At 41.3% G+C, this 26,113-nt stretch overlaps 1 protein-coding gene across 1 annotated transcript in view; it reads left to right on the forward strand.

Moving 5' to 3' along the window:
* Positions 1-26,113, forward strand: part of nrg3b (neuregulin 3b) — a 429,951-nt gene that overhangs the window by 362,614 nt on the left and 41,224 nt on the right. Inside the window, exon 5 of the mRNA XM_021565559.3 lies at positions 20,246-20,348. Within this exon, the coding sequence (XP_021421234.2) occupies positions 20,246-20,348 (103 nt within the window). The remainder of the gene's footprint in view (positions 1-20,245; positions 20,349-26,113) is intronic.

Genomic DNA, 26,113 nt, shown 5'->3' on the forward strand with positions numbered 1-26,113 from the left:
CAGCTTACCAATCAATTTACCTGTACACGGACAATCTGTAAATCTTAATGCTCTTTTGCTTCCCAGTATCTCTACTTGCACATCATCATCTGCACATCTATTGTTTCGCACTGCTTTGCTTTGTCTTGGCCAAGTTGCAGTTGTAAATGTGAACGTGTTCTCAACTGGCCTACCTAGTTAAATAAAGGTTAAATAAAATAAATACAATTAAGAGGTGAACGATGGTGAATGGGTGAAGACAAAGAAGAGCTCTCCGGTACATGTACCAAAACATTGAATGGCCATTTTCTCAAAAGCGGGGTTACAAGTTTATCAACTTTCAAAGCAGAATATACAATTTTATAGCTTGGAGTCTCTACTTTTATCCAATGTAAGAAACACAATTTCAAATTTTGTTACATAAGACCGAATCGAGCCGGCCGGTCACATGTTTTGTAAATTATATAAACACAGGTTTTATGATCACACCGGTAATAGATCCGTCGTTGTATTACTTGTGAAGCATAGCCGAGTGAGCATACATTTTTAAATAATTTGATTCTTATTTTACTGGGCTGATGGTGCCTGCATCTGATGGTCAATCTGAACGGAGGAAGAGAGCAGCAGGCTGAGGGTCTGCCTCTCAACATACCATGCCCTTTCCTCCACTGACGGAAAGAAGGGACATCGTCTTCCAGCTGATGGCGAAACTCCAGTCGCTCCGTATTATGTCTGCCGCACGCACAAATTAATGTTGTTACTCCTATGAACAGAGAAAGTGAAATATTCTTCCATATTAAAAAATAACCAAGCCTCTAATAATTACAACACAAGCCTATAAACACTTTCCTACTCATTCATTATTGCTGCCATGCTTAATGTAGCACTGGGGGTGGAAATAGAAAGAATGCACATTTTATGGCTGTGTTGAATAAAAAGTGTTGACAGTAAGAACTTAAACATGAACTCACTCATAAAAACAGCATATCTTTGCTGTGTTCGTTGACAGTCTCTCTCTATTCATGGTTTTAAATGTTTTGAAATCTCACATCAACATTGCTGCAACACTCTTTTATGCCTGCTACATTACTGCAGACACGGTCATCTGAGCCATCCAATTAGCCATCGGTAGGCCTATAGTGCACTTGATTTGCTATCTGGACGCGCCAGGAAGGCAGAGTCTTTACCTTCAGACACATTCAGTAGTGGTTCATTGGTGACCACTACTCTAGAAAGTTGAGTGAAGTTCAATCTCATGCATCTCTTTATGGACTGATATTTCTGCATGGCAGTCCCGGGGAGCTGCACTGCATTCTTGGTTTAGATGGAACATTGCTGCTGACCACAATCACACAATTACTGTTAATACAACAACTGACCACAACAACAAAACTTCTGACCACAACCACACAACTGCTGACCACATCTAGTGATCACAACCACACAACTAATGAACACAACCATACAACTTCTGACCACAACCACAGATCAAACACACAACTACTTGAACATTGAACAAAACTACTAACCACATCTACTGACCACTACACAAATACTGACCACACCTACATATTGCACAACTACATAATTACACAACTACTGACCATAACCACAAAACTACTGACCACAACTACTGTCCACAGACACACAACTACTGACCACAACCACAATTTTACTGACCACAGTACTGACCACAACTACACAACATCTGAACTCAACCACACAACTACTAACCACAACCACAAAACATATGACCACACAACTACTGACCACTCAACTACCGACCACAACGACTGACCTCAACCACACAACTTCTGACCACAACAATACAACTGCTGACCACATCTAGTGACCACAACCACACAACTTCTGACCACAACCACACAACTTCAGACCACACCACTATTGGCCATACATTTGATCAACATAACTACTGGCCATTGCAACTACTGATCACAACTACTGACCACAACTACAGAACCACAACCACTGAACAAAACGACTCACCACCACTACTGTACATAACCACACAACTACTGACCACACCTTCTGACCTAACCTACTGACCACAACCACACAACTATTGACCACAACTAATGAACCACACACCTACTTACCAAAACTACCGACCATACTGACAACAACTACTGACCACAGCTACTGACCACACAACTACTGACCATAACAACACAACTACTGACCACACATCTAATTACCATAAATACTGACCACCACAACTACTGACCACTACCACCTGACCACAACTACTGACCACAACTACTAACCACAATTACTGACCACAACCACACAACTACTGACCCCAACCACAGAACAGTTGACCCCAACCACACAACTACTGAACACAAATACTGAAATCACTATACTGACCACAAAGCATCTGACTACAACTACTATCCACAACTACTGATCACAAACCACACAACAACTGACCTCAACCACTGAACAACACTACTGACCACAACTATTGGTCACAACCACACAACGACTGACCACACCTACTGACCAAAATTTAGAGGTTCAACAAGTGGCTATCTAATGACAGCTAGCAGGTCTCTGTGTCATCATTAAGCAGCCCAAATGGATACCAACCGATTCTATGGATACCAACCGATTCATAGGGCAAAAATGGAGACGAGGGTGAAGAGTGACCACAATTACTGACCAAAACCACACAACTACGGACCACAACAAATGACAACAATGACTGATCACCACAACATAACTACTGACCACACAACTACTGACCATAAATCTTGACCACAACCAATACAAAAATTTTCTGACATTTGTATAAATAACTCACCAACAGTAACCCTTGAACTCTTGAACAATAAAACAACTAATGGCCACAACTATTGGCCATAACTACTGACCACAACCACACAATTACTGACCATACAACTACTGATCATAACCACACAACTTCTGACCTCAACCACACAACTGCTGACCACATCTAGTGGGCCACAACAACACAACTAATGAACACAAACATACAACTACTGAACCCACATCTAATCACGATAACTACTGACAACCACGACTACTGAACACCACCATCTAGCGACAACCACAGAACCACAATTACTGACCACACATCTACTGACCACTACTGACCACAACTACTAACCACAACTACTGATTACAACCACACAACTAATGAACACACCTAATGACTACACAATTACTGACCACACAACTACTGGCCACACATCTTATCAATATAACTACTGGCCACAAGCGCACAACTACTGACCACTCAACTACCAACCACAAAAACTGACCACAACTTCTGACCACAACCACACAACTACTGGCCACAAATCGTATCACCATAACTACTGACCTTCACAACTGCTGAACACAACCACCTGACCACAATTACTGACCACAGCTACTGACCATAATTACTGACCATAACCACACGACTACTGACCGCAACTGCACAACTACTGACCGCAAGACTGCTGACCAATACTGACCACAACTACTAACCACAACTGCTGTCCACAATCATTGAACAAAACTACTCACCACAACTACTAAACATAACCACACAACTACTGACCACATCTTCTGAACCATACAACTGACAACAACCACCCAACTACAAGTACTGACCACACAACTACTGATCTAACCTACTGACCTAACCTACTGACCACAACCACACAACTACTGAACCACACACCAACTTACCACAACTACCGACTACAACTACTGACCACAACTACTAACCATAACCACACAACTACTGACCACAATTACTGAATACAATTACTGACCACAACCACACAACTACAGACCACAAAGACAAAACTACTGACCACAACTACTGCCCACACAACTATTCACCATAACCACACAACTACTGACCACACATCTAATTACCATAAATACTGACCACCACAACTACTGACCATAAATCCTGACCACAACCAATACAAAAAATGTCAGACATTTGCATAAATAACTCACTAACAGTAACTCTTGAACCACAACACAACTAATGACCACAACTAATGGCCATAACTACTGACCACAAGCACACAATTACTGACCACACAATTACTGACCACACAACTACACAACTACTGAACTAGCTGACATTAACCTACGGACCTAACCTACTGACCACAACCACACAACTACTGAACCACACACCTACTTACCACAACTACTGACCACAACTACTGACCATAACCACACAACTACTGACCACACATCTAATCACCATACCTACTGATCACCACAACTACTGACCACAAACACCTGGCCACAACTACTGACCACAACGACTGACCACAATTACTGACCATAACCACACAGCTACTGACCACAACACTTCTGGCCACTACTGACTACAACTACTATTCACAACTACTGACCACAACCACACAACTTCTGACCTCACAACTACGGACCACAACCACTAAAGAACACTACTGAACACAATCACACAACTACTGACCCCACCTACTGACCACACAACTACTGAACCACACAACTACTGTCACAGTTGTTTGACAAAGTTTAAAGGTACAAAAAGTGACTAGCTAACATCAGCTTTTAGCTCTCTGTTTCATCATTGAGCAGCCCAAACAGAGCTATTGCTATGCAGGATGCAGAAGGAAAACATTGTGACGAGGGCAGAGTGACCACAATTACTGACCATAACAACGCAACTACAGACCATAACTCCTGATCACAACCGATACAACAATTTACCTGCATTTGCATAAATAACTCACCATCAGTCACACTTTAACTAATGACCACAACTAATGGCCAGAACTACTGCCCACAACCACACAAATACTGACCACACAACTATTGGCCACAATTGCTGAACATAATTACTGACCACAACCACACAAGTACTGACCACAACCAATATAAAAATGTACATACATTTGCATAAATAACTCACCAGCAGAAACTCTTGAATCGTTCAAGCTACAGACATTAAACCAAGTTTCTCATGTTCAGGCTATCCTAACTTTAAATCATTAAACTTACAGTGAGGGGGAAAAGTACAAAATCAGCAGGGGATCAAATACGTTTGCCCACTGACAAAGAAATGATCTGTCTATAATTTTGATGGTAGGTTTATTTGAACAGTGAGAGACAGAATAACAACAACAAAAATCCAAAAAAACGCATGTCAAAAATGTTATAAATTGAGTTGCCCTCGGAAAGGGAGTGCTCCCAACCTCAGTTTGTTACCTGTATAAAAGACACCTGTCCACAGAAGCAATCAATCAATCAGATTCCAAACTCTCCACCATGGCCAAGACCAAAGAGCTCTCCAAGAATGTCAGGGACAAGATTGTAGACCTACACAAGACCATCGCCAAGCAGCTTGGTGAGAAGGTGACTACGGTTGGTGCGATTATTCGCAAATGGAAGAAACACAAAAGAACTGTCAATCTCCCTCGGCCTGGGGCTCCATGCAAGATCTCACCTTGTGGAGTTGCAATGATCATGAGAACGGTGAGGAATCAGCCCAGAACTACACGGGAGGATCTTGTCAATGATCTCAAGGCAGCTGGGACCATAGTCACCAAGAAAACAATTGGTTACACACTACGCCGTGAAGGACTGAAATCCTGCAGCGCCCGCAAGGTCCCCCTGCTCAAGAAAGCACATATACATGCCCGTCTGAAGTTTGCCAATGAACATCTGAATGATTCAGAGGACAACTGGGTGAAAGTGTTGTGGTCAGATGAGACCAAAAATGGAGCTCATTGGCATCAACTCAACTCACCGTGTTTGGAGGAAGAGGAATGCTGCCAATGACCCTAAGAACACCATCACCACCGTCAAACATCAAGGTGGAAACATTATGCTTTGAGGGTGTTTTTCTGCTAAGGGGACAGGACAACTTCACCGCATCATAGGGACGATGGACGGGGCCATGTACCATCAAATCTTGGGTGAGAACCTCTTTCCCTCAGCCTGGGCATTGAAAATGGGTCGTGGATGGGTATTCCACCATGACAATGACCCAAAACACGGCCAAGGGAACAAAGAAGTGGCTCAAGAAAAAGCACATTAAGGTCCTGGAGTGGCCTGGCCAGTCTCCAGACCTTAATCCCATTGAAAATCTGTAGAGGAAGCTGAAGGTTCGAGTTGCCAAACGTTAACCTCGAAACCTTAATGACTTGGAGAAGATCTGCAAAGAGGAGTGGGACAAAATCCCTCCTGAGATGTGTGCAAAGAAACATCTGACCTCTGTGATTGCCAACAAGGGTTTTGCCACCAAGTCATGTTTTGCAGAGGGGTCAAATACTTATTTCCCTCATTTAAATGCAAATCAATTTCTAACATTTTTGACATGCGTTTTTTCTGAATTTTGTTGTTGTTATTATGTCTCTCACTGTTCAAATAAACCTACCATTAAAATTAAAGACTGATAATTTCTTTGTCAGTCAGCAAATGTACAAAATCAGCAGGGGATCAAATACTTTTTTCCCTCACTGTATATCAAGTATACTTATATAAATTAACTAGAATTACAGTATATAAACGTGAACACATTTGCATAAAATAACCCACCAATAATAACTTTTGATATATTCAAGCTAGACACCATCCAACTTTCACATATTAAGGGTATCCTAACTTCCAATTCATAAAAATTAATAAATACAAATTATACACATTTGTATAAATTAGCATTAAATAACTCACTAATAGTAACTCTTGAACCGTTCAATCTAGAGACACCAAACCAACTTTCACATGTTAAGGCTATCCTATCTCCAAATTCGTAAAATATTTTAACAGCTATAGCTATATAAAATGTGCATAATTAGCATAAAATAACTCACCAACAGTAACCCTTGTTTCATTCAAGCTAGAGAAACCAAACCAACTTTCACATTCTTAAAAACTTTTATCAATAACAACTATATAAATTTGTAAAAAATAACTGACCAACAGTAACTCTTGAACCGTTCGAGCTAGAGACACCAAACTAAATTTCACATGTTTCGGCTATCCTATCATTTCAATTAATCAATCATTCACAAGCTAGCATGCACACCACATGTTCTTCAGAAATGTACTTTTCGTAGTTATTATTATGTTTCTTTTTCTGCTGTTTTGATGATGAAAAAATGTCTAACCACACAAGGTCTGAGAAGAAAAGAAAAGACAAAATAACACTTCTAAATCATCGTTCAGCATACAGCTTGGCACACCTGTGAGCAAGGTAGGCTAACCAGTCGGAAGTCGGATGGGGCGGCAGGGTTAGAGCGTTGGACTAGTAACCGGAAGGTTCTAAGTTCAAATCCCCGAGCTGACAAGGTACAAATCTGTCGTTCTGCCCCTGAACAGGCAGTTAACCCACTGTTCCTAGGCCGTCATTGAAAATAAGAATTTGTTCTTAACTGACTTGCCTAGTTAAATAAAGGTTAAAAAAAAAATACCATCTGTGAGTTGTACCAAAAAAAGTGTTAAACTTCAGTGATGATTGAATCAAATAAAGTTGTGTGTTTTGCCATTTTGGCAGTGTTATGTTTGTTGGTGTGTACTGTTGTGCACTGCATGCTAACTACCTAGGTAGTAACTAGCTAGCTAGCTAACATCAGTTAACATCAGTTAACATCAGTTAACATGATCAATTGTGCGTGGGTGGTTGTGCAAAATAGTCTTTGTGTCTGATAATGGTAACAGTTGTATCTCAGTTTGTTATACCTTTAACTTAGTGAGTAATGTTAGTGTCAGAGGCCTTATTACTAGAGGCCATAATACTGTAGCTTAGATAGGCTACTCTTGCCGTATTATGAAGGGAGCTAGCGTTATCCACTGACAATATAGCTAGTAGCTAAATAACTATGTTAGCAACCTACCTAACCAACTAGCTAGCTAAGTAATGGTGTTGTACAACTATACTCAGCAATGTGACTTTGTGCTAGCAGCACAACAGATATTGAGACAAGAGTGAGGCAAGACTTAGCGCTCACATAGTCACACACAGCATCTGCGCATGTGCGCAATTGGTTAGATGGTAGCTAGCAACCTTAATCTTAGCTGGCTAACTAGCTACGTTTAAACATAGCTGCCTGATGTTTGTTCACGTTGCTTAGGCCTACAGTCTGTTTTAAGTGTATTTGCAACAGACCACCAAACCTCATGTTGGCATAGGGCACTAATCGAATTGAGGTTAGTGAAACTGCACACTCGTTTCTAAACCTAAGGTTCACATAACATTTAAAGTGGGTCAGATGAGACTGCTGTCAGCATGTTGTTACACTGAGAACTGACCTATGTGAAACTAGCCACAATAACCATTAGCCAGCCACAATAGTTGAGTTTGCGGTTTGCCTTCAAAATAAAAGTCCCTCAATGAAACTGATGCAAACTGATTAGAATTGTGGAATCGTGCCATATTTAATATTTAAGCCAATTATCTTAAACAAGATTGGAATGCTGTAAAATAATTGTGTATGTGGGTTTGACTATGTGCAATTATGTATGTATGTGAAAAAATTCATTATGAAACACTATCAATACTCCTAAAGCACATCTTCAGGTACTATTGACACTTTTGCCATCTTAACTTCTCAACTCACTTCAACATTTACCAACAATGAATAACAGTACTTAACTTGATCCCCGGGAATGCTGTTTGCAGCTTTAATTATTATTATTAATATTACGTCACAGAACATTTACATGCAAAGATGATACGGTGATAAGGCCTAGGAGGGTACAACTTGGCATAATAGTACACTACAGTACATGACCAAATGTATGATTTCAACAAACCATTTCTGTATGGACCTCGCGTTGTGCATGCGGTCATTGTCATGCTGAAACAGAAAAGGGGCTTCCCCCAACTGTTGCCACAACATTGGAAGCCCATAATTGTCTAGAAAGTCATTGTATGCTGTAGAGTTAAGATTTCCCTTCAATGGAACTAATGGACATAGACCAAAGCATGAAAAACACCCCCAGATCATTATTCCTCCTCCACCAAACTTTATAGTTGGCACTACGCATTCGGGCAGGTAGTGTTCTCCTGGCATCTGCCAAACCCAGATTCATACGTCGGACTGTCAGATGGTGAAGGGTGATTCATCACTCCAGAGAACGCGTTCCACTGCTCCAGAGTCCAATGGCAGGTTCCAAAGGCAGTTTGAAACTCGGTATTGAGTGTTGCAACCGAGGACAGGTGATTTTTACACGCTTCAGCACTCGGCAGTCCCGTTCTGTGAGCTTGTGTAGCCTACCACTCAGCACGCGGCTGAGTCGTTGTTGCTCCTAGACGTTTCCACTTCACAATAACAGCACTTACAGTTGACGGGGTAGCTCTAGCAGGGCAGAAATTTGATGAACTGACTTGTAGGAAAGGTGGCATCCCATGACTGTGCCACATTTAAAGCCACTGAACTCTTCAGAAAGGCCATTATACTGCCAATGTTTGTCTATGGAGAATGCATGGCTGTGTTCTTGATTTATACAACTGTCAAAAACGGGTGTGGCTGAAATAGCCAAATCCATTCATTTGAAGGGGTGTCCACATACCTTTTTATACTGTATATAGTGTATATGCTCATAGTCCACACCCTCATGCAATGCCATGCTAATTGGTCACATGGTGGTGCTTTAACAAGTGATTGTAAATGCAAACTTTGAAAGCTCACACCCCTCATCCTGTGTGACCTACTGTAGAGTCAGTAAATTCAGTACATACAGTTGAAGTCGGATGTTTACATGTACTTAGGTTGGAGTTATTAAAACTAGTTGTTCAACTACTCCACACATTGCTTGTTAACAAACTACAGTTTCGGCAAGTCGGTTATGACACAAGTCATTTTTCCAACAATTGTTTACAGACAATTAGTTCACTTATAATTCACTGTATAACAATTCCAGTGGGTCAGAAGTTTACATACACTAAGTTGACTGTGCCTTTAGACAGCTTGGAAAATTCCAGAAAATGATGTCATGGCTTTAGAAGCTTCTGATAGGCTAATTGACATTATTTGAGTCAATTGGAGGTGTACTTGTGGATGTATTTCAAGGCCTACCTTCAAATGCAGTGCCTTTTTGCTTGACATCCTGGGAAAATCAAAAGAAATCAGCCACGACCTCAGAAAGATATTGTAGACCTCCACAAGTCTGGTTCATCCTTGGGAGCAATTTCCAAACCCCTGAAGGTACCACGTTCATCTGTACAAACAATAGTATGCAAGTATAAATACCATGGGACCACGCAGCCGTCATACCGCTTAGGAAGGAGACGCGTTCTATATCCTAGAGATGAACGTACTTTAGTGCGAAAAGTGCAAATCAATCCCAGAACAACAGCAAAGGACCTTGTGAAGATGCTGGAGGAAACCGGTACAAAATAATCTATATCCACAGTAAAAACTAGTCATATATAGACATAACCTGAAAGGCCTCTCAGCAAGGAAGAAGCCACTGCTCCAAAACCACCATATAAAAGCCAGACTACGGTTTGCAACTGCACATGGGGACAAAGATCGTATTTTTTTGGAGAAGTGTCCTCTGGTCTGATGAAAGACAAATAGAACTTTTTGGCCATAATGACCATTGTTATGTTTGGAGGGAAAGGGGGTGGCTTGCAAGCCGAAGAACACCATCCCAAGCTTGAAGAACAGGGGTGGCAGCATTATGTTGTGGGGGTTATTTGCTGCAAGAGGGACTGATGCACTTCATAAAATAGATGGCACCATGAGGATGGAAAATTATGTGGATATATTGAGACAATATCTCAAGACATCAGATAAAGTTTGGTCGCGAACGGGTCTTCCAAATGGACAATGACCCCAAGCATACTTCCAAAGCTGTGGCAAAATGGCTTAAAAGGACAACAAAGTCAAGGTCTTGGAGTGGCCATCACAAAGCCCTGACCTCAATCCTATAGAAAATTGGTGGGCAGAACTAAAAAAGCGTGTGCGAGCAAGGAGGGCTACAAACCTGACTCCGTTACACCAGCTCTGTTAGGAGAAATGAGCCAAAATTCCCCCAACTTATTTTGGGAAGTTTGTGGAAGGCTGCCCAAAACATTTGACCCAAGTTAAACAATTTAAAGGCAATGCTACCAAATACTTATTGAGTGTATGTAAACTTCTGACCCACTGGGAATGTGATGAAAGAAATTAAAAGCTGAAATAAATCGTTCTCTTTACTATTATTCTGACATTTCACATTCTTAAAATAAAGCGGTGATGCTAACTGACCTAAGACAGTGACCTTTTACTAGGATTAAATGCCAGGAATTGTGAAAATCTTTGGCTAAGGTGTATGTAAACCTCCGACTTCAACTGTAGGTCATTTTACTCACAAGGAACAACATTTTCCGCCATTTAGAATTTTGTGAAAAACCCATAAAAAACAACTTTTTTTTACACAAAATGACCAATCTACAGAAAACTTGATATATACAGTGGCAAGAAAAAGTATGTGAACCCTTTGGAAATACCTGGATTTGTGCATAAATTGGTCACAAACATTTATCTGATCTTCATCTAGGTCCCAACAATAGACAAACACAGTTTGCTTAAACCAATAACACACAAACAGTTATACGTTTTCATGTCTTTATTGAACACACCGTGTAAACATTCACAGTGTGGGGTGGGAAAAGTATGTGAACACTTGAATTTAATAACTGGTTGACCCTCCCTTGGCAGCAATAACCTCAACCAAACGTTTTCTGTGGTTGTGGATCAGACCTGCACAATGGTCAGGAGAAAATAGCTTCTGGAGAAATCATTAGCCTAGGGGTTCACATACTTTTTCCAACGTACACTGTGAATGTTTCATGATGTATTCAATATAGACAAGGAAAATACAATAATTTGTGTTTTGTTGGTTTAAGCACACTATGTTTGTATATTGTTGTGACTTAGATGAAGATCAGATCAGCTGATGTCACAAAGTGTTGTACAGAAACCCAGCCTAAAACCCCAAACAGCAAGCAATGCAGGTGTAGAACCACGGTGGCTAGGAAAAACTCCCTAGAAAGGCCAGTACCTAGGAAGAAACCTAGAGAGGAACTAGGCTATGAGGGGTGGCCAGTCCTCTTCTGGCTGTTCCGGGAGGAGATTATAACAGAACATGGCCAAAATGTTCAAATGTTCATAAATGACCAGCAGGGTTAAATAATAATAATCAGAGTGGTTGTAGAGGGTGCAAAAGGGCAGCACTTCAGGAGTAAATGTCAGTTGGCTTTTCATAGCCGATCATTCAGAGTATCTCTACCGCTCCTGCTGTCTCTAGAGAGTTAAAAACAGCAGGTCTGGGACAGGTAGCACGTCCGGTGAACAGGTCAGGGTTCCATAGCCACAGGCAGAACAGTTGAAACTGGAGCAGTAGCACAACCATGTGGACTGGGGACAGCAAGGAGTCATCAGGCCAGGTAGTCCTGGGGCATGGTCCTAGGGCTCAGGTCCTCCGAGAGAGAGAAAGAAAGAGAGAAAGAGAGAGAGAATTACAGAGAGCATACTTAAATTCACACAAGACACCGGATAAGACAGGATAAATACTCCAGATAAAACAGCCCCCCGACACAAACTATTGCAGCATAAATACTGGAGGCTGAGACAGGAGGGGTCAAGAGACACTGTGGCCCCGTCCGACGATACCCCTGGACAGCGCCAAACAGGCAGGATATAACCGCACCCACTTTGCCAAAGCACAGCCCCCACACCACTAGTGGGATATCTCCAACCACCAATTTACCATCCTGAGATAAGGCTGAGTATAGCCCACAAAGATCTCCCCCACTGCACAACCCAAGGGGGGACGCCAAACCGATCAGACAACGGTTATTAATATCATAACAAATAATGTATGTACATGGTCTAAACACTGTCAAGACTCAAGCACTTTTAGATCAACCAAGTGGTTGCATTATAATGGGCACATGTTTCTATGGGTCTTACATGTTTATATCTCTTGATCTGTTTGACTCAGAGTGATGGCACAAATTCTTGGCACAAATTCCTGTAAAGTATGGTTCTGTTTGGCCGCATGGGGGCGCTGTTTCGCAGGAAAACCATTAATGCAAGCTCATTGGCTTATAGAAGCCATATTGTTTGACCTAGTGTCTTGGAAAATGTTGCAATTGGAGAGGTGCATTCATAGGTGCCACATACCAAATTTGGTGCCAATCGGTTCAGTGGTTCAGGAGAAGAATACATCATAAGCATATTGTATGATCTGGTTGATTTTGAGTTGTGATATTTGACAACCGTGGTAAAGAGTACAGAAGTAGCTCATCCTAAGGAGAATTGTCCAATTTGTCCTCATGGTGGCACAGTGGGCCCACAGCTTGAACCCCGACGACGCTAATTGCAGCTTTAATTTTATTTTAGGGGTTTTAAAGGTGGAAATCCATGACATATTTTTGCATTATTAAATGTGTTTCCATCAAACCTTTTATGTGAGTAAAGTACATGTCGGATAAAACAACGTCATGACAGGCCTGACGGAAACAGAAAATGTTTGTGTAAACTTTCCAAATGTCGACAAACCTAAATACACCAGACAAAGTGGGATCTTTTTGTATCTGTAAAACTAATTATGAGAGTAATTTTAGTGACATGTTTTGTGGTCCTCCCACCATGAAAGCATGCAAATTATTAGGCTTCAGATTAAATGAGTGCCCTGTAGCACTCACTTCTGTCATCATGAAGGGCTTTGAGAGACTAGTCAAGGATCATATCACTTCCACCTTACCGGCCACCCTAGAACCACTTCAGTATGCATACCGCCCCAACAGGTCTACAGACAACTCAATTGCCATCACACTGCACACTGCCCTATCCCATTTGGACAAAAGGAATACCTATGTAAGAATGCTTTTCATTGTCTACAGCTCAGCATTCAACACCATTTTACCCTCCAAGCTCATCATCAAGCTGGATGCCCTGGGTCTCAACCCCGCCCTGTGCAATTGGGTCCTAGACTTCGATGGGCCACCCCCAGTTGGTGAAGGTAGGAAACAACATCTCCACGTCGCTGACCCTCAACACTGGGGCCCCACAAGGGTGCATGCTCAGCCCCCTCCTGTACTCCCTGTTCACCCATGACTCCGTGGCCATGCACGCCTCCAACTCAATGATCAAGTTTGCAGATGACACAACAGTAGTGGGCTTGAATACCAACAACCATGAGACAGCCTACAGGGAGGAGATGAGTGCTCTCAGAGTGTGGTGTCAGGAAAACAACCTCACAACACTCAACGTCAACAAAGCAAAGGAGATGATTATGGACTTCAGGAAACAGCAGAGGGAGCACCCCCCCTATTCACATCAAAGGGACAGCAGTGGAGAAGGTGGAGAGTTTTAAGTTCCTTGGCGTACACATCACAAACAAACTGAAATGGTCCACAGTGCCTCTTCAACCTCAGGAGGCTGAAGAAATTTGGCTTGTCACCCAAAACTTTTACAGATGAATAATCGAGAGCATTCTGTCGGGCTGTATCACAGCCTGGTACGGCAACTGCACCGCCCTCAACCGCAAGGCTCTCCAGAGGGTGGTGCGGTCTGCACAACGCAGACAAACTACCTGCCCTCTATGACACCTACAGCACCTGATGTCACAGGAAGGCCAAAAAGATCATCAAAGACAACAACCACTGTGTGTTCACACCGCTACCATCCAGAAGGCGAGGTCAGTACAGGTGCATCAAAGCTCGGACCGAGAGACTGAAAAAAAGCTTCTATCTCAAGGCCATCTGACTGCTAAACAGCAATCACTAACTCAGAGAGGCTGCTGCCTCCATTGAGACCCAATCACTGTCCACTTTAACATATTGATCACAAGTCACCTCATACAATGCCACTTTAAATAATGCCACTTTAATAATGCTTTCATATCTTACATTACTCAAATCACATGTATATACTGTATTTTATACCATCTATTGCACCTTTTCTATGCCGCTCGGCCATTGATCATCCATATACTTATATGTACTGTACATATTCTCATTCACCCCTTTAGATTTGTGTGTATTAGGTAGTTGTTGGGGACTTGTTAGATGTTACTGCACTGTCTGAACTAGAAGCACAAGCATGTTGCTACACTTGCAGTAACATCTGATAACCATGTGTATGTGACCAATAAAATTAGATTTGATTAGATTTGACTATGAACTTCACAGGTTGGTGAAAGTGCAAGGTGATGAGCTTGATGCTCCCTTCGTATAAATATCAAGGGTCTTATTCTGGTAACAGGATCATCGATGCCATATGACAAATAAAAATAATCTTGCTCGTTTGTACATAATAATCCCATCATGTAGGCTATACCCACACCGTATCTGCGAGCTGTTAACTACAGAACAAGTGCCAATGCCAGAGTGGGTACTCTCGCAATATAACAAAAAAATTTCTTGTGAGAAAACCAGCAGTAGTGCTGCAAAATTAAATGGAAATCCATGTAAGTAGTATTTTTTTACTTGGTACATGGGAATTTAACCATAAAAAGAAAATGAGCACTACACATCTTTGGTGGAAAAATGTGCATGTTGTTTTTAGGTGAATTTTAGAATATTGGCACAAAAATATGTCGCCATTTGGATGGAAATCTATGCAACAATGTCAACGATTTTACTGAGTTACAGTTCATATAAGAACATCAGTCAATCGAAAAAAAAATCAATTAGGACCTAATCTATGGATTTCACATGACTGGGCAGGTGCGCAGCCATGGGCCTGGCTCCCAAGTGGCCTGGCTCCCAAGTAGGCCCACCCACTTGGGAGCCAGGCCCACCCACTGTGGAGCCAGGCCCAGCTAATCAGAATAAGTTTTACCCCACAAAATGGCTTTATTACAGACAGAAATACCCCTCAGTTTCATCTGCTGTCTGGGTGGCTCGTCTCATATGATCCCGCAAGTGAATAAGCCGGATGTGGAGGTCCTGAGCTGGTGTGGTTACACGTGCACTGTGGTTGTGAGACCGGTTGGACATACAGCCAAATTCTCTAAAATGATGCTGGAGGCGGCTTATGGTATAGAAATTAACACTCAATTCTCTGGCAACAGCTCTGATGGACATTCCTTCAGTCAGCATGCTAAATGCACATGCCCTCAAAACTTGAGACATCTGTGGCATTGTGTGACAAAAGTGCCTTTTTAGAGTGGCCTTTCATTGTCCCCAGCACAAGGTGCACCTGTGTAATGATCATGCTGTTTAATCTGCTTCTTGATATGCCACACCTGTCAGGTGGATGGATTATTTTAGCAAACGAGAAATGCTCACTAACAGAGATTTAAGCAAATTTCCACACAACATTTTAGAGCTTTTTTTAAGCTTTTTGTGCGTAAGGAACATTTCTGAGGTCTTTAATTTCAGATCATGAAACATGGGACCAACACTTTTTGTTTATAATTTTGTTCAGTGTATTTATTGAGACAATTATGAAATGATAGAGGTGATACAGGCAAGTTGGAAGGGCTGGAGAGGGGATTGAACCCTGGTCTGCAGAAGTTATGTGTGTCAAAACCGAGGAATGATATAGCTTGACAACAGACTCAAAAGTGTGTGCGTTTGTGTGTTTCTTTGTCTGTGTGTATCTGTCACGGTTGCCGTAAGAACGGGACCAATAAATCAAATAAACAAACAAACAACGTAACGTGACTACGTTGTGCACAAACACAAAATATAATATCCCACAAACACAGGTGGAAAAAATAGCTACTTAAATATGATCCCCAATTAGAGACAACGATTACCAGCTGCCTCTAATTGCGAATCATACAAAACACCAACATAGACAATATAAACTAGAACACAACACAGAAATATTAAACTAGAATACCCCCTAGTCACACCCTGACCTACTACACCATAGAGAAACAAGGGCTCTCTATGGTCAGGGTGTGACAGTATCACATGGTAAGGATTTGTGTATGTCCATCTGTCTGAGTCTGTTTGTGTGAATAAGCACGGCTTTGAAATCATCCGTACAATGGATTTATTTAGTTCTAACTTCATTAGTACTCTCACTTGTGGCCAACAATCAGAGATGATTGCCAAACAACACTTTTGGTCCAATACAGTGTCCATATGAGGACAGCCTCAGATTGAAACAAGTCCTGCTGAGACTGAGAATGTTGTAATATGGACACGTAGCACTAGGCAGCCACACATTACATGGCATAAACCCTGTTCCAAAGCAAGTAGAATAACCTATATATTATTTTCAAGTTAATTTTCATTTCATTTCGTTCACATGCCAGATGTCAATGGACTGAGCCATGCGTTTTGCGTGATTAAATGAGGCACTGTGCTTTTAACAGTATTTCCAGCATTATACGGCTAGTGTCGCTGCAAATAGAAAATCCTAGGAAATGTTCTGTAGTTATTACAAGGTGTCTCCAATCAATCAATGTCTGGTTGTGCTCATGTATTTTGGCAGGTCGCCTAGCAAACGGGAGGCGTAGCTTTGCGAATCTGGATCGCATAATGTAGATCATTTATTTATCTACTATTTGTAGATCAATGACTCTACACCTCACTTTGCACAAGCTGATCCTCTCCAACTGACTCAATATCTGGTCATCGGAATTTGTAAAAATGGGGCAGTTAAAGTGGAGTCGGGGAATCCAACCATGGAAGTACAAAAATGTTTTTGGAAATCCAAGATCTGAATAGCGCTTGGGGAAAAAGTGCTTCAATACACTGCTGGGACACTTGTTACAGATGACAAAAATACATTCTGCAAAACCTGCAACAAAACCTGCGACATAAGAAAATGTGCAATAGACCATCTGAAATCAAGAAATAAAAAAAGCTTGTCAAAAAACAGCATCTCCATAACAACAGATGAATCCACTGATAAGAGAGAAGAGTTCTTCATATTTTGTTTGCCTTGCAAACGAGAGCTGGCTGAAGAAGTAAAAGTTGACTGACTGATACAGTGTATTGACAAGTGTCGGAAAGTTCTAAAACATATTAACAAAACGTTGAGGTTTATTTAAAAAGCAAGCTGGTTGTGTGTCAGACAATGCAAGCTAAATGGTCAAAGTATACAATGATTCTGCAGGACTTGTTGCCAAATTCATTGCATTTGGCAATTAATATCTGGCAAAATTATTTCCCAGAGGTCAACAAGCTTGTTGAAACCATCAAGAAAAATATTCAACCATCCCGAACCATTCCGAGTAGGCTACAGGCACTATTATGCACGTTATGTGGTGGCAAAGAAGCATATCTCTCCACATGTGAGCTTGACTGAATTCTGGAAAACTTGAACATCTCCACAGAAATAACTATCAACATTTTGAAAATATATACAGTAAGGAAGTCACAAACAAAAGAGGTTAACAAATACAAAACGCAACATTCAAATAAAAATCAGTCAGTAAATATGTAGTTGTAGTTTCACAAACATACTCTATGTCATCATCCAAAGCAAAAGAGTCATCATCAACAAAAACAAATGATGATGAGCAAATAAATGCAAGATAGATTTCTGGTTTACACAGCATATAGATCTTTCTTACATTGCAAACACAACAGTGGTCAAAAATGTTTTTGTGAATATGACATTTGTGACTTCACAGAAAACATTTGTGAACTGCATCTTACATTTGTGACATGCATTGCATTTGTGAGTTGACTCACATTTGTGAGTTGCTCCACGTATTTGTGAGTGTCCTCCCTCCTGTTGGATGTTGAGCCCCAAAGCAGATGGCAAATCACTTTGGTTCAGTAGTACTTAGGGTTGCATTTATATTTTACTCCATTGTTTTTGTTAGTGGCACATCTTTGATATCATCCCACTCAGCGTTGTTTCTATTTCTTTTCAATGAAATTACGATGAACCAACGTGGAATAGACGTTGAATTGACATCTGTGGCCAGTGGGACGCTGCCTTCAGAAAGTATTTATACCCCATGACTTTGCAACATTTTGAATTAAAAATTGATTTAAATGTAGATTTGTCACTGGCCTACACACAATACCACATAATGTCAAAGTAGAATTATGTTTTCTGATTTTTTTTTACAAATGAATTAAAAATGAAAAACTGAAATGTCTTGATTCAATAAGTGTTCAACTCCTTGTCATGGCAAGCCTAAATAAGTTCAGGAGTAAACATTTGTTTAACAAGTCACAAAAAAAGTTGCATGGACTCACTCTGTGTGCAATAATATTGTTTAAGAGGATTTTTGAATGACAACCTTCTCTGTACCCCACACATACGTATGTATGGTCCCTCAATCGAGCAGTACATTTGAAGCACTTTCCAAAAGGCCCTGGGAGACAAACTCACCTTTCAGCAGGGCAATAACCACAAGGTCAAATATATACTGGATTTGCTTACCAAGACAACATTGAATGTTCTTTAGTAGTCTAGTTACAGTTGAAAATCCATGGCAAGACATGAAAATGGTTGTCTAGCAATGATAAACAACCAACTTGACAGAGCTTGAAGATTTCTTTAAGGAATAATGTGCAAATACTGTACAACCCAGGTGGGCAAAGCTCTTAGAGACTTACACAGAAAGATTCACAGCTATAATCACTGCTAAAGGTGATTATTTTTATTTAACTAGGCAAGTCAGTAAAGAACATATTCTATTTACAATGGCAGCCTACGCCAGGCCAAACCCAGACAACACTGGGCCAATTGTGCACCACGCTATGGGACTCCCAATCACAGCCAGATGTGATGCAGCCTAGATTTGAACCAAGTACTGCCTCTTGCACTGAGAAGCAGTGTCTTAGACCACTGCGCCACTCTGGAGTCCATTCTAACACATATTGACTCAAGGGTGTGAATACTTAAAATGTGATATTTCTGTATTTAATTTTCAATAAATTTGCAAACACTTCTAAAAACATGTTTTCACTTTGTTATTATGGGTATTGTATGTAGATGTGGGAGAAAAATAATAATTTTTAATCATTTTGAATTCAGCCCGAAAACAACAAAATGTGGAATAAGTCAAGGAGTATGAATACTTTCGTGAAGGCAGTTAATGCACATCTTACAGTGTGGCTTTAAAATGCTTCTTGTCTGTGTCACGAGATCGACCATTACTATTGTGTGTGTTACTATCGAGGATTTATAATTTTTGAGGGTGGCTCACTCTGATGGTACTCTACATGCATATCGAGTGTGTCTCTACAGAGAGCCACAACACCTACAATTACTATTGTGTGTGTTACTAACTCCATTTCATGGTACTCTACATGAATATACAGAATGTGGCTTTAACATCATATGTTTTGCCTGTGTCTCCACAGAGAGCCGTGAGACTTACCAGAGACAGGTGATGTCCATCTGCAGCATCGCTTCAGGAATCAGTTTTCTCGGAGTGGCGTGCATGGCTCTCTATTGCCGCAACAAGTGAGTGATTGTCACACCAGGTAGCTAAGGATGCCACCAAACAACAGAGGGACAATTGTATCATCATTGGACCTAAACTGTAAGATACAAAAGCATGAACCAGCCTTTTATTTTATTTATTTAACCTTTTAAATAACCTACTTAACTAGGCAAGTCAGTTAAGAACAAATTCTTATTTACAATGACGGCCTACACCCGCCAAACCAGAACGACGCTGGGCCAATTGTGCGCCGTCCTGGTTGTGAAACAGCCTGGACTTGATCCAGGGTGTCTGAAGTGACGCCTCAAGCACTGAGATTCAGTGCCTTTGTCTGGGGAGCAGCGGTCTGCATTAGCATAGGAAGGTAGAGGTGCAGCCCTGGGACCTTATTTGTACATTTTGCATATGCACAAAAAATGGTTGCTCCAGTTCACGCAAAAGTGGAGATTTAAAAAAAACGGAACTTGAATTGAGAATGTGCTTATCCTCGTCCTTTAGACCAGTGTTTCCCAAACCTGGTCCTGGAGTACCCTCAACAGTGTACAGTTTTGTTGTAGCCCTCGACAAACACACCTCATTCAACTCATTGAGGGATTGATGATTAGTTGAATCAGTTGTGCTTGTTCAGTTACAATAAAAATGTGTACTGTTCGGGGTATTCGAGGATCAGGGTTGGGAAACACTGCTTTAGACCATGCATATATACAATTTCTTATGGTTTAAGTATTTGCATTGCAAGAAGGCATAAGTGGCTTATGCCAATGGGGAATAAATTATGACACTTATTCATAACAATAAAAAACAGGTAGCTAAATATAAAAACAATATTCAGTAATTTGCCATTAGTGAGAAGAGTGAAAATCTATTTTTTATCTTTGCATCTATTTCCTATTATTTATTTAATTTCCCTTTTCTGACTGTGAAGATGTCATTCTCATGCTCATACCTGCCTACAACAGGTTAGGATAGGGCACCATTTGTCCGATCGCTCATTTAATCACACTGCACCAAATACCCTAGTACACCTCTGAAGGCTCTACCCACTTCCATGCCAGTCAGAAGAACTTAGGTGTTTTATCTATGAACACTCAAAAGCTGGTTTCTCCACCAACCAGTGGGAACCATGGGGTGTTAACAACACTTGAGATGTTTTTTAACCTTTATTTAACTAGGCAAGTCAGTTAAGAACAAGTTCTTATTTTCAATTACAGCCTAGGAACAGTGGGTTAACTGCTTTGTTCAGGGGCAGAACAGATTTTTCAGCTCAGGGATTTGATGCAACCTTACGGTTACTAGTCCAACGCTCTAACAACGAGGCTACCTGCCACCCCGGACAACACATATAGAGATAACACATATGGAATCATGTAGTAACCAAAAAAGTGTTAGACAACTAAAAATATATTTTGTATTTGAAATTCTTCAAAGTAGCCACCCTTTGCCTTGACGACAGCTTTGCACACTCTTGGCATTCTCTCAATCAGCTTCATGAGTTAGTCAACTGGAATGCATGTCAATTAACAGGTGTTCCTTGTTAAAACGTCATTTGTGAAATTTCTTTCCTTCTTAACCTCTCTGGGATATGTGGGATGGTTGTGTCCCACCTCACCAACAGCCAGGGAAAGTGCAGGGCACCAAATTCAAAACAACAAAAATCTCATGATTAAAATTCCTCAAGCATACAAGTATTTAACACCATTTTAAAGATAACATTCTCATTAATCCAGCCACAGTGTCCGACTTCAAAAAGGCTTTACAGCGAAAGCACCACAAACTATTATGTTAGGTCACCACCAAGTCACAGAAAAACACAGCTATTTTTCCAGCCAAAGAGAGGAGTCACAAAAAGCAGAAATATAGATAAAATTAATCACTAACCTTTGATGATCTTCATCAGATGACACTCATAGGACTTCATGTTACACAATACATGTATGTTTTGTTCGCTAAAATGCATATTTATATCAAAAAATCACATTTTACATTGGCGCGTTACGTTCAGTAGTTCTAAAACATGCGGTGATTGTGCAGAGAGCCACATCAATTTACAGAAATACTCATCATAGATGTTGATGAAAATACAAGTGTTATGATGGAACTTTAGATACACTTCTCCTTAATGCAACCGCTGTGTCAGATTTCAAAAAAGCTTTAAGGAAAAAGCAAACCATGCAATAATCTGAGTACGGCACTCAGAGACCAAACAATAAAGATAAAGATATCCGCCATATTGTGCAGTCAACAGAAGTCAGAAATAACATTATAAATATTCACTTACCTTTGATGATCTTCATCAGAATGCACTCCCAGGAATCCCAGTTCAACAATAAATGTTTGTTTTGTTCGATAATGTCCATCATTTATGTCCAAATTCCTCCTTGTTGTTAGCCCGTTCAGCCCAGTAATCCAACTTCATGACGCACGAGCAGACGAAAAGTCCATAAATTCCATTACAGTCCATAGAAACATGTCAAACGAAGTATAGAATCAATCTTTAGGTTGTTTTAACATAAATCTTTAATAATGTTCCAACCGGAAGAATTCCGATGGAACAGAGCTCGCTCTCACGTGAACGAGTGTCACGAGCTCAAGGCATTCTGGCAGACCTCTGACTCATTCCCCTCTCATTTGCCCCCACCTCACAGTAGAAGCATCAAACAAGGTTCTAAAGACTGTTGACATCTAGTGGAAGCCTTAGGAAGTGCAACATGACCAATATCCCACTGTATCGTCAATAGGGTATGAGTTGAAAAACGACCAACCTCAGATTTCCCACTTCCTGGTAGGATTTTTTCTCGGGTTTTTGCCTGCCATATGAGTTCTGTTATACTCACAGACATAATTCAAACAGTTTTAGAAACTTGAGTGTTTTCTATCCAAATATACGAATAAGATGCATATATTAGCAACTGGGACTGAGTAGCAGGCAGTTTACTCTGGGCACCTTATTCATCCAAGCTACTCAATACTGCCCCCAGCCATAAGAAGTTAAAATGTGATATTAAACCTAACCATAACATTAACCACACTGCTAAACTTACACCTAACCCTAACTTTCATTTTATTTATTTATTACGATATAGCCAATTTTGACTTTGTGGCTGTGGTAACTAGTGGAAACTGTTGTGCGTGTTGTTCACACTCATAACTGCCCTCTCATTGGCTAGAATGGTGCCACCTCATCTTGCCTCCTCCTGACTGCCTTCCATTTTGAAGACATTTATAATAATTGTTAGAGTGGCCCCCAGAGTATCTGGTCAATATAATGTCTCGTCTGTGAACTAGTGTGTCACTCCCAATGACTCAATATGGTAGGTCCAGCAGAGACGAAACAGGACGTGAGACATTTCACTTGCTCCTTTTTTTCTGGTTCATTTAAAAGTAGACCCAGCTGCTATCACATCGGTATTTTCTGGAACTGTGACTATTTTTAGTGGGGCTTTCAAAGCAAAAGTCCCCATTGTACATCTTTGACGTACTTCTTGTTGTGGATCTTGGCAAAGCAAAAGCCCTGACTTAAATCTTAAACATACTTCTGACTTTTATTATTATTAAGCACGCTACTCCTCTTACAGCATTTAAGATAGAAACGCAGATCAAACTTTAAAATGTGTAGACTGGCCAGGACAACTGTAACTTTTTGATACCTTTTATACTTTTAAAGTTATTTTATTTGTCCTTTTTTCTCAACATTCTAAATCTGCCCATTGTTACATCATCACTTCCAACATTCCATTCACTGTAACTGCAACAATGCAACTTTTTACACAAATCGTCTACTTTGTTAACAACTTATACAAAAAGTTAGCGCAAATGAAATCTTCCTCTACTTTTCTGCTTTTCAAATCTAACCTTGGAACGAAATGTATTATTCTGATAAAAAGTTACAACTGTTTTAGTAACCACATTAACAACACTCTAACTCTTTATAAAAATCAGACATTTTTTCCACTTCCCCAACAAGTTAGACAAACAGTGAGAGAGTATGACATCATCATCTACTTCTCTGCTATTCAATTCTGTTTGCAGAACTAACTGCTACGTATATAACGATACAGCTGTTTCAGTAACTGCAATAACACATTAACACATTTCCCACAAACTATTTCCAATTGACTGCCAAACTCCCCCAACAAGTCAGACAAAAACTTGGAGCGTATGACATCTTACTTTCAAAACTGAAAGAATTAGGAATAGCTTCAACCAATCAATAGATAGAGCTGTTTAAGTAACTCATCAAGTGCCGTCTTTTGCATTAAGTCATGTCAGAAGCTAGAAGATTAATTACTGACCACAGTTAGTGACCACAAACATACAACTACTGACCACATAACTATTGGCCACAACTATTGACCACAGCTACTGCACACAACTACTGACCAAAGTACACAACTGCTAACCACTACCACAACTGCTGACCACAGCTAGTAACCACAACCACTAAACTACAGACCAATACAATTACTGAACCATTAAATTACTGACCACAGCCACACAACTCCTGACAACAACAACACATTTACTGACCACCACCCACTTTAATTATAACTACTCAAATGTGCATATATAAGCATATAATACCCACAACAATAATTGTTCCTCTTGAACCGTTCAAGGTAGAGACACCATGTCACGGGCGTTGTAAGAAGCGGACCAAGGTGCAGCGTTGTGAGCGTACATTTCTGTTTTTATTTGTTAAATGTCGCCAACAAAACAAAGAAACAACAGTGAAGCTTAACTTAGGCTATGATGCCTCTAACAAAGTCAACTACCCACACTGAAGGAGGGAAAAACGGCTTCCTAAGTATGATTCCCAATCAGAGACAACGATAGACAGCTGTCCCTGATTGAGAACCATACCCGACCAAAACATAGAAATAAAGAAACATAGAAAACAAAACATGGAATGCCCACCCAAATCACACCTTGACCTAACCAAAATAGAGACATAAAAATGCTCTCTCAGGTCAAGGCGTGACAGTACCCCCCCCCGCCCCCCTAAAGGTGCGGACTGGCCGCAAAACCTGAACCTATAGGGGAGGGTCCGGGTAGGCATCTATCCGCAGCTCTGGTGCGGGATGTAGACCCCGCTCCACCTCTGGCTCACCCCACTTTGGTAGCGCCTCTGGTGTGGGGACCCTCACTGCCGACCCAAGACTGGTGACCCTCGTTGCGGGCCCCGGACTAGCGCGTCTGGTGTGGGGACCCTCGTCGCCGACCCCGGACTGGGGACCCTCATTGCGGGCCCCGGACTAGGCACCCTCGCTGCGGGCCCCTGACTGGGGACCCTCGTTGCGGGCTCCGGACTGAGGACCCTCGTTGCGGGACATGGACTGGGCACTCTCGTTGTGGGCCCCGGACTCTGCACCCTCGCTGCGGGCCCCGGACTGGGCACCCTCGCGGGCCCCTGCCTGGGGACCCTCGTTGCGGGCTCCGGACTGAGCACCCTCATTGCGGGCCCCGGACTGGGCAGCCTCGTTGCGGGCCCCGGACTCCCATGTCCAAGATGTCCTCCATTCTCTCCTCTCCCGGGCCCAGGATCCCTGCTCCTCCTGGCCATGCTGCTTGGTCCCTTGGTGGTGGGTAGTTCTGTCACGGGCGTCGTAAGAAGCGGACCAAGGTGCAGCATGGTAAGCGTACATTTCTGTTTTTATTTGTTAAATGCCGCCAACAAAACAAAGACACGACCGTGAAGCTTAACTTAGGCTATGATGCCTCTAACAAAGTCAACTACCCACACTGAAGGAGGGGGGAAAAAAAGGGCTACCTAAATATGATTCCCAAT

This window comes from Oncorhynchus mykiss, chromosome 16, assembly GCF_057628025.1.
Source record: "Oncorhynchus mykiss isolate SJ-2025 chromosome 16, ASM5762802v1, whole genome shotgun sequence".
Classification (NCBI taxonomy): domain Eukaryota; kingdom Metazoa; phylum Chordata; class Actinopteri; order Salmoniformes; family Salmonidae; genus Oncorhynchus; species Oncorhynchus mykiss.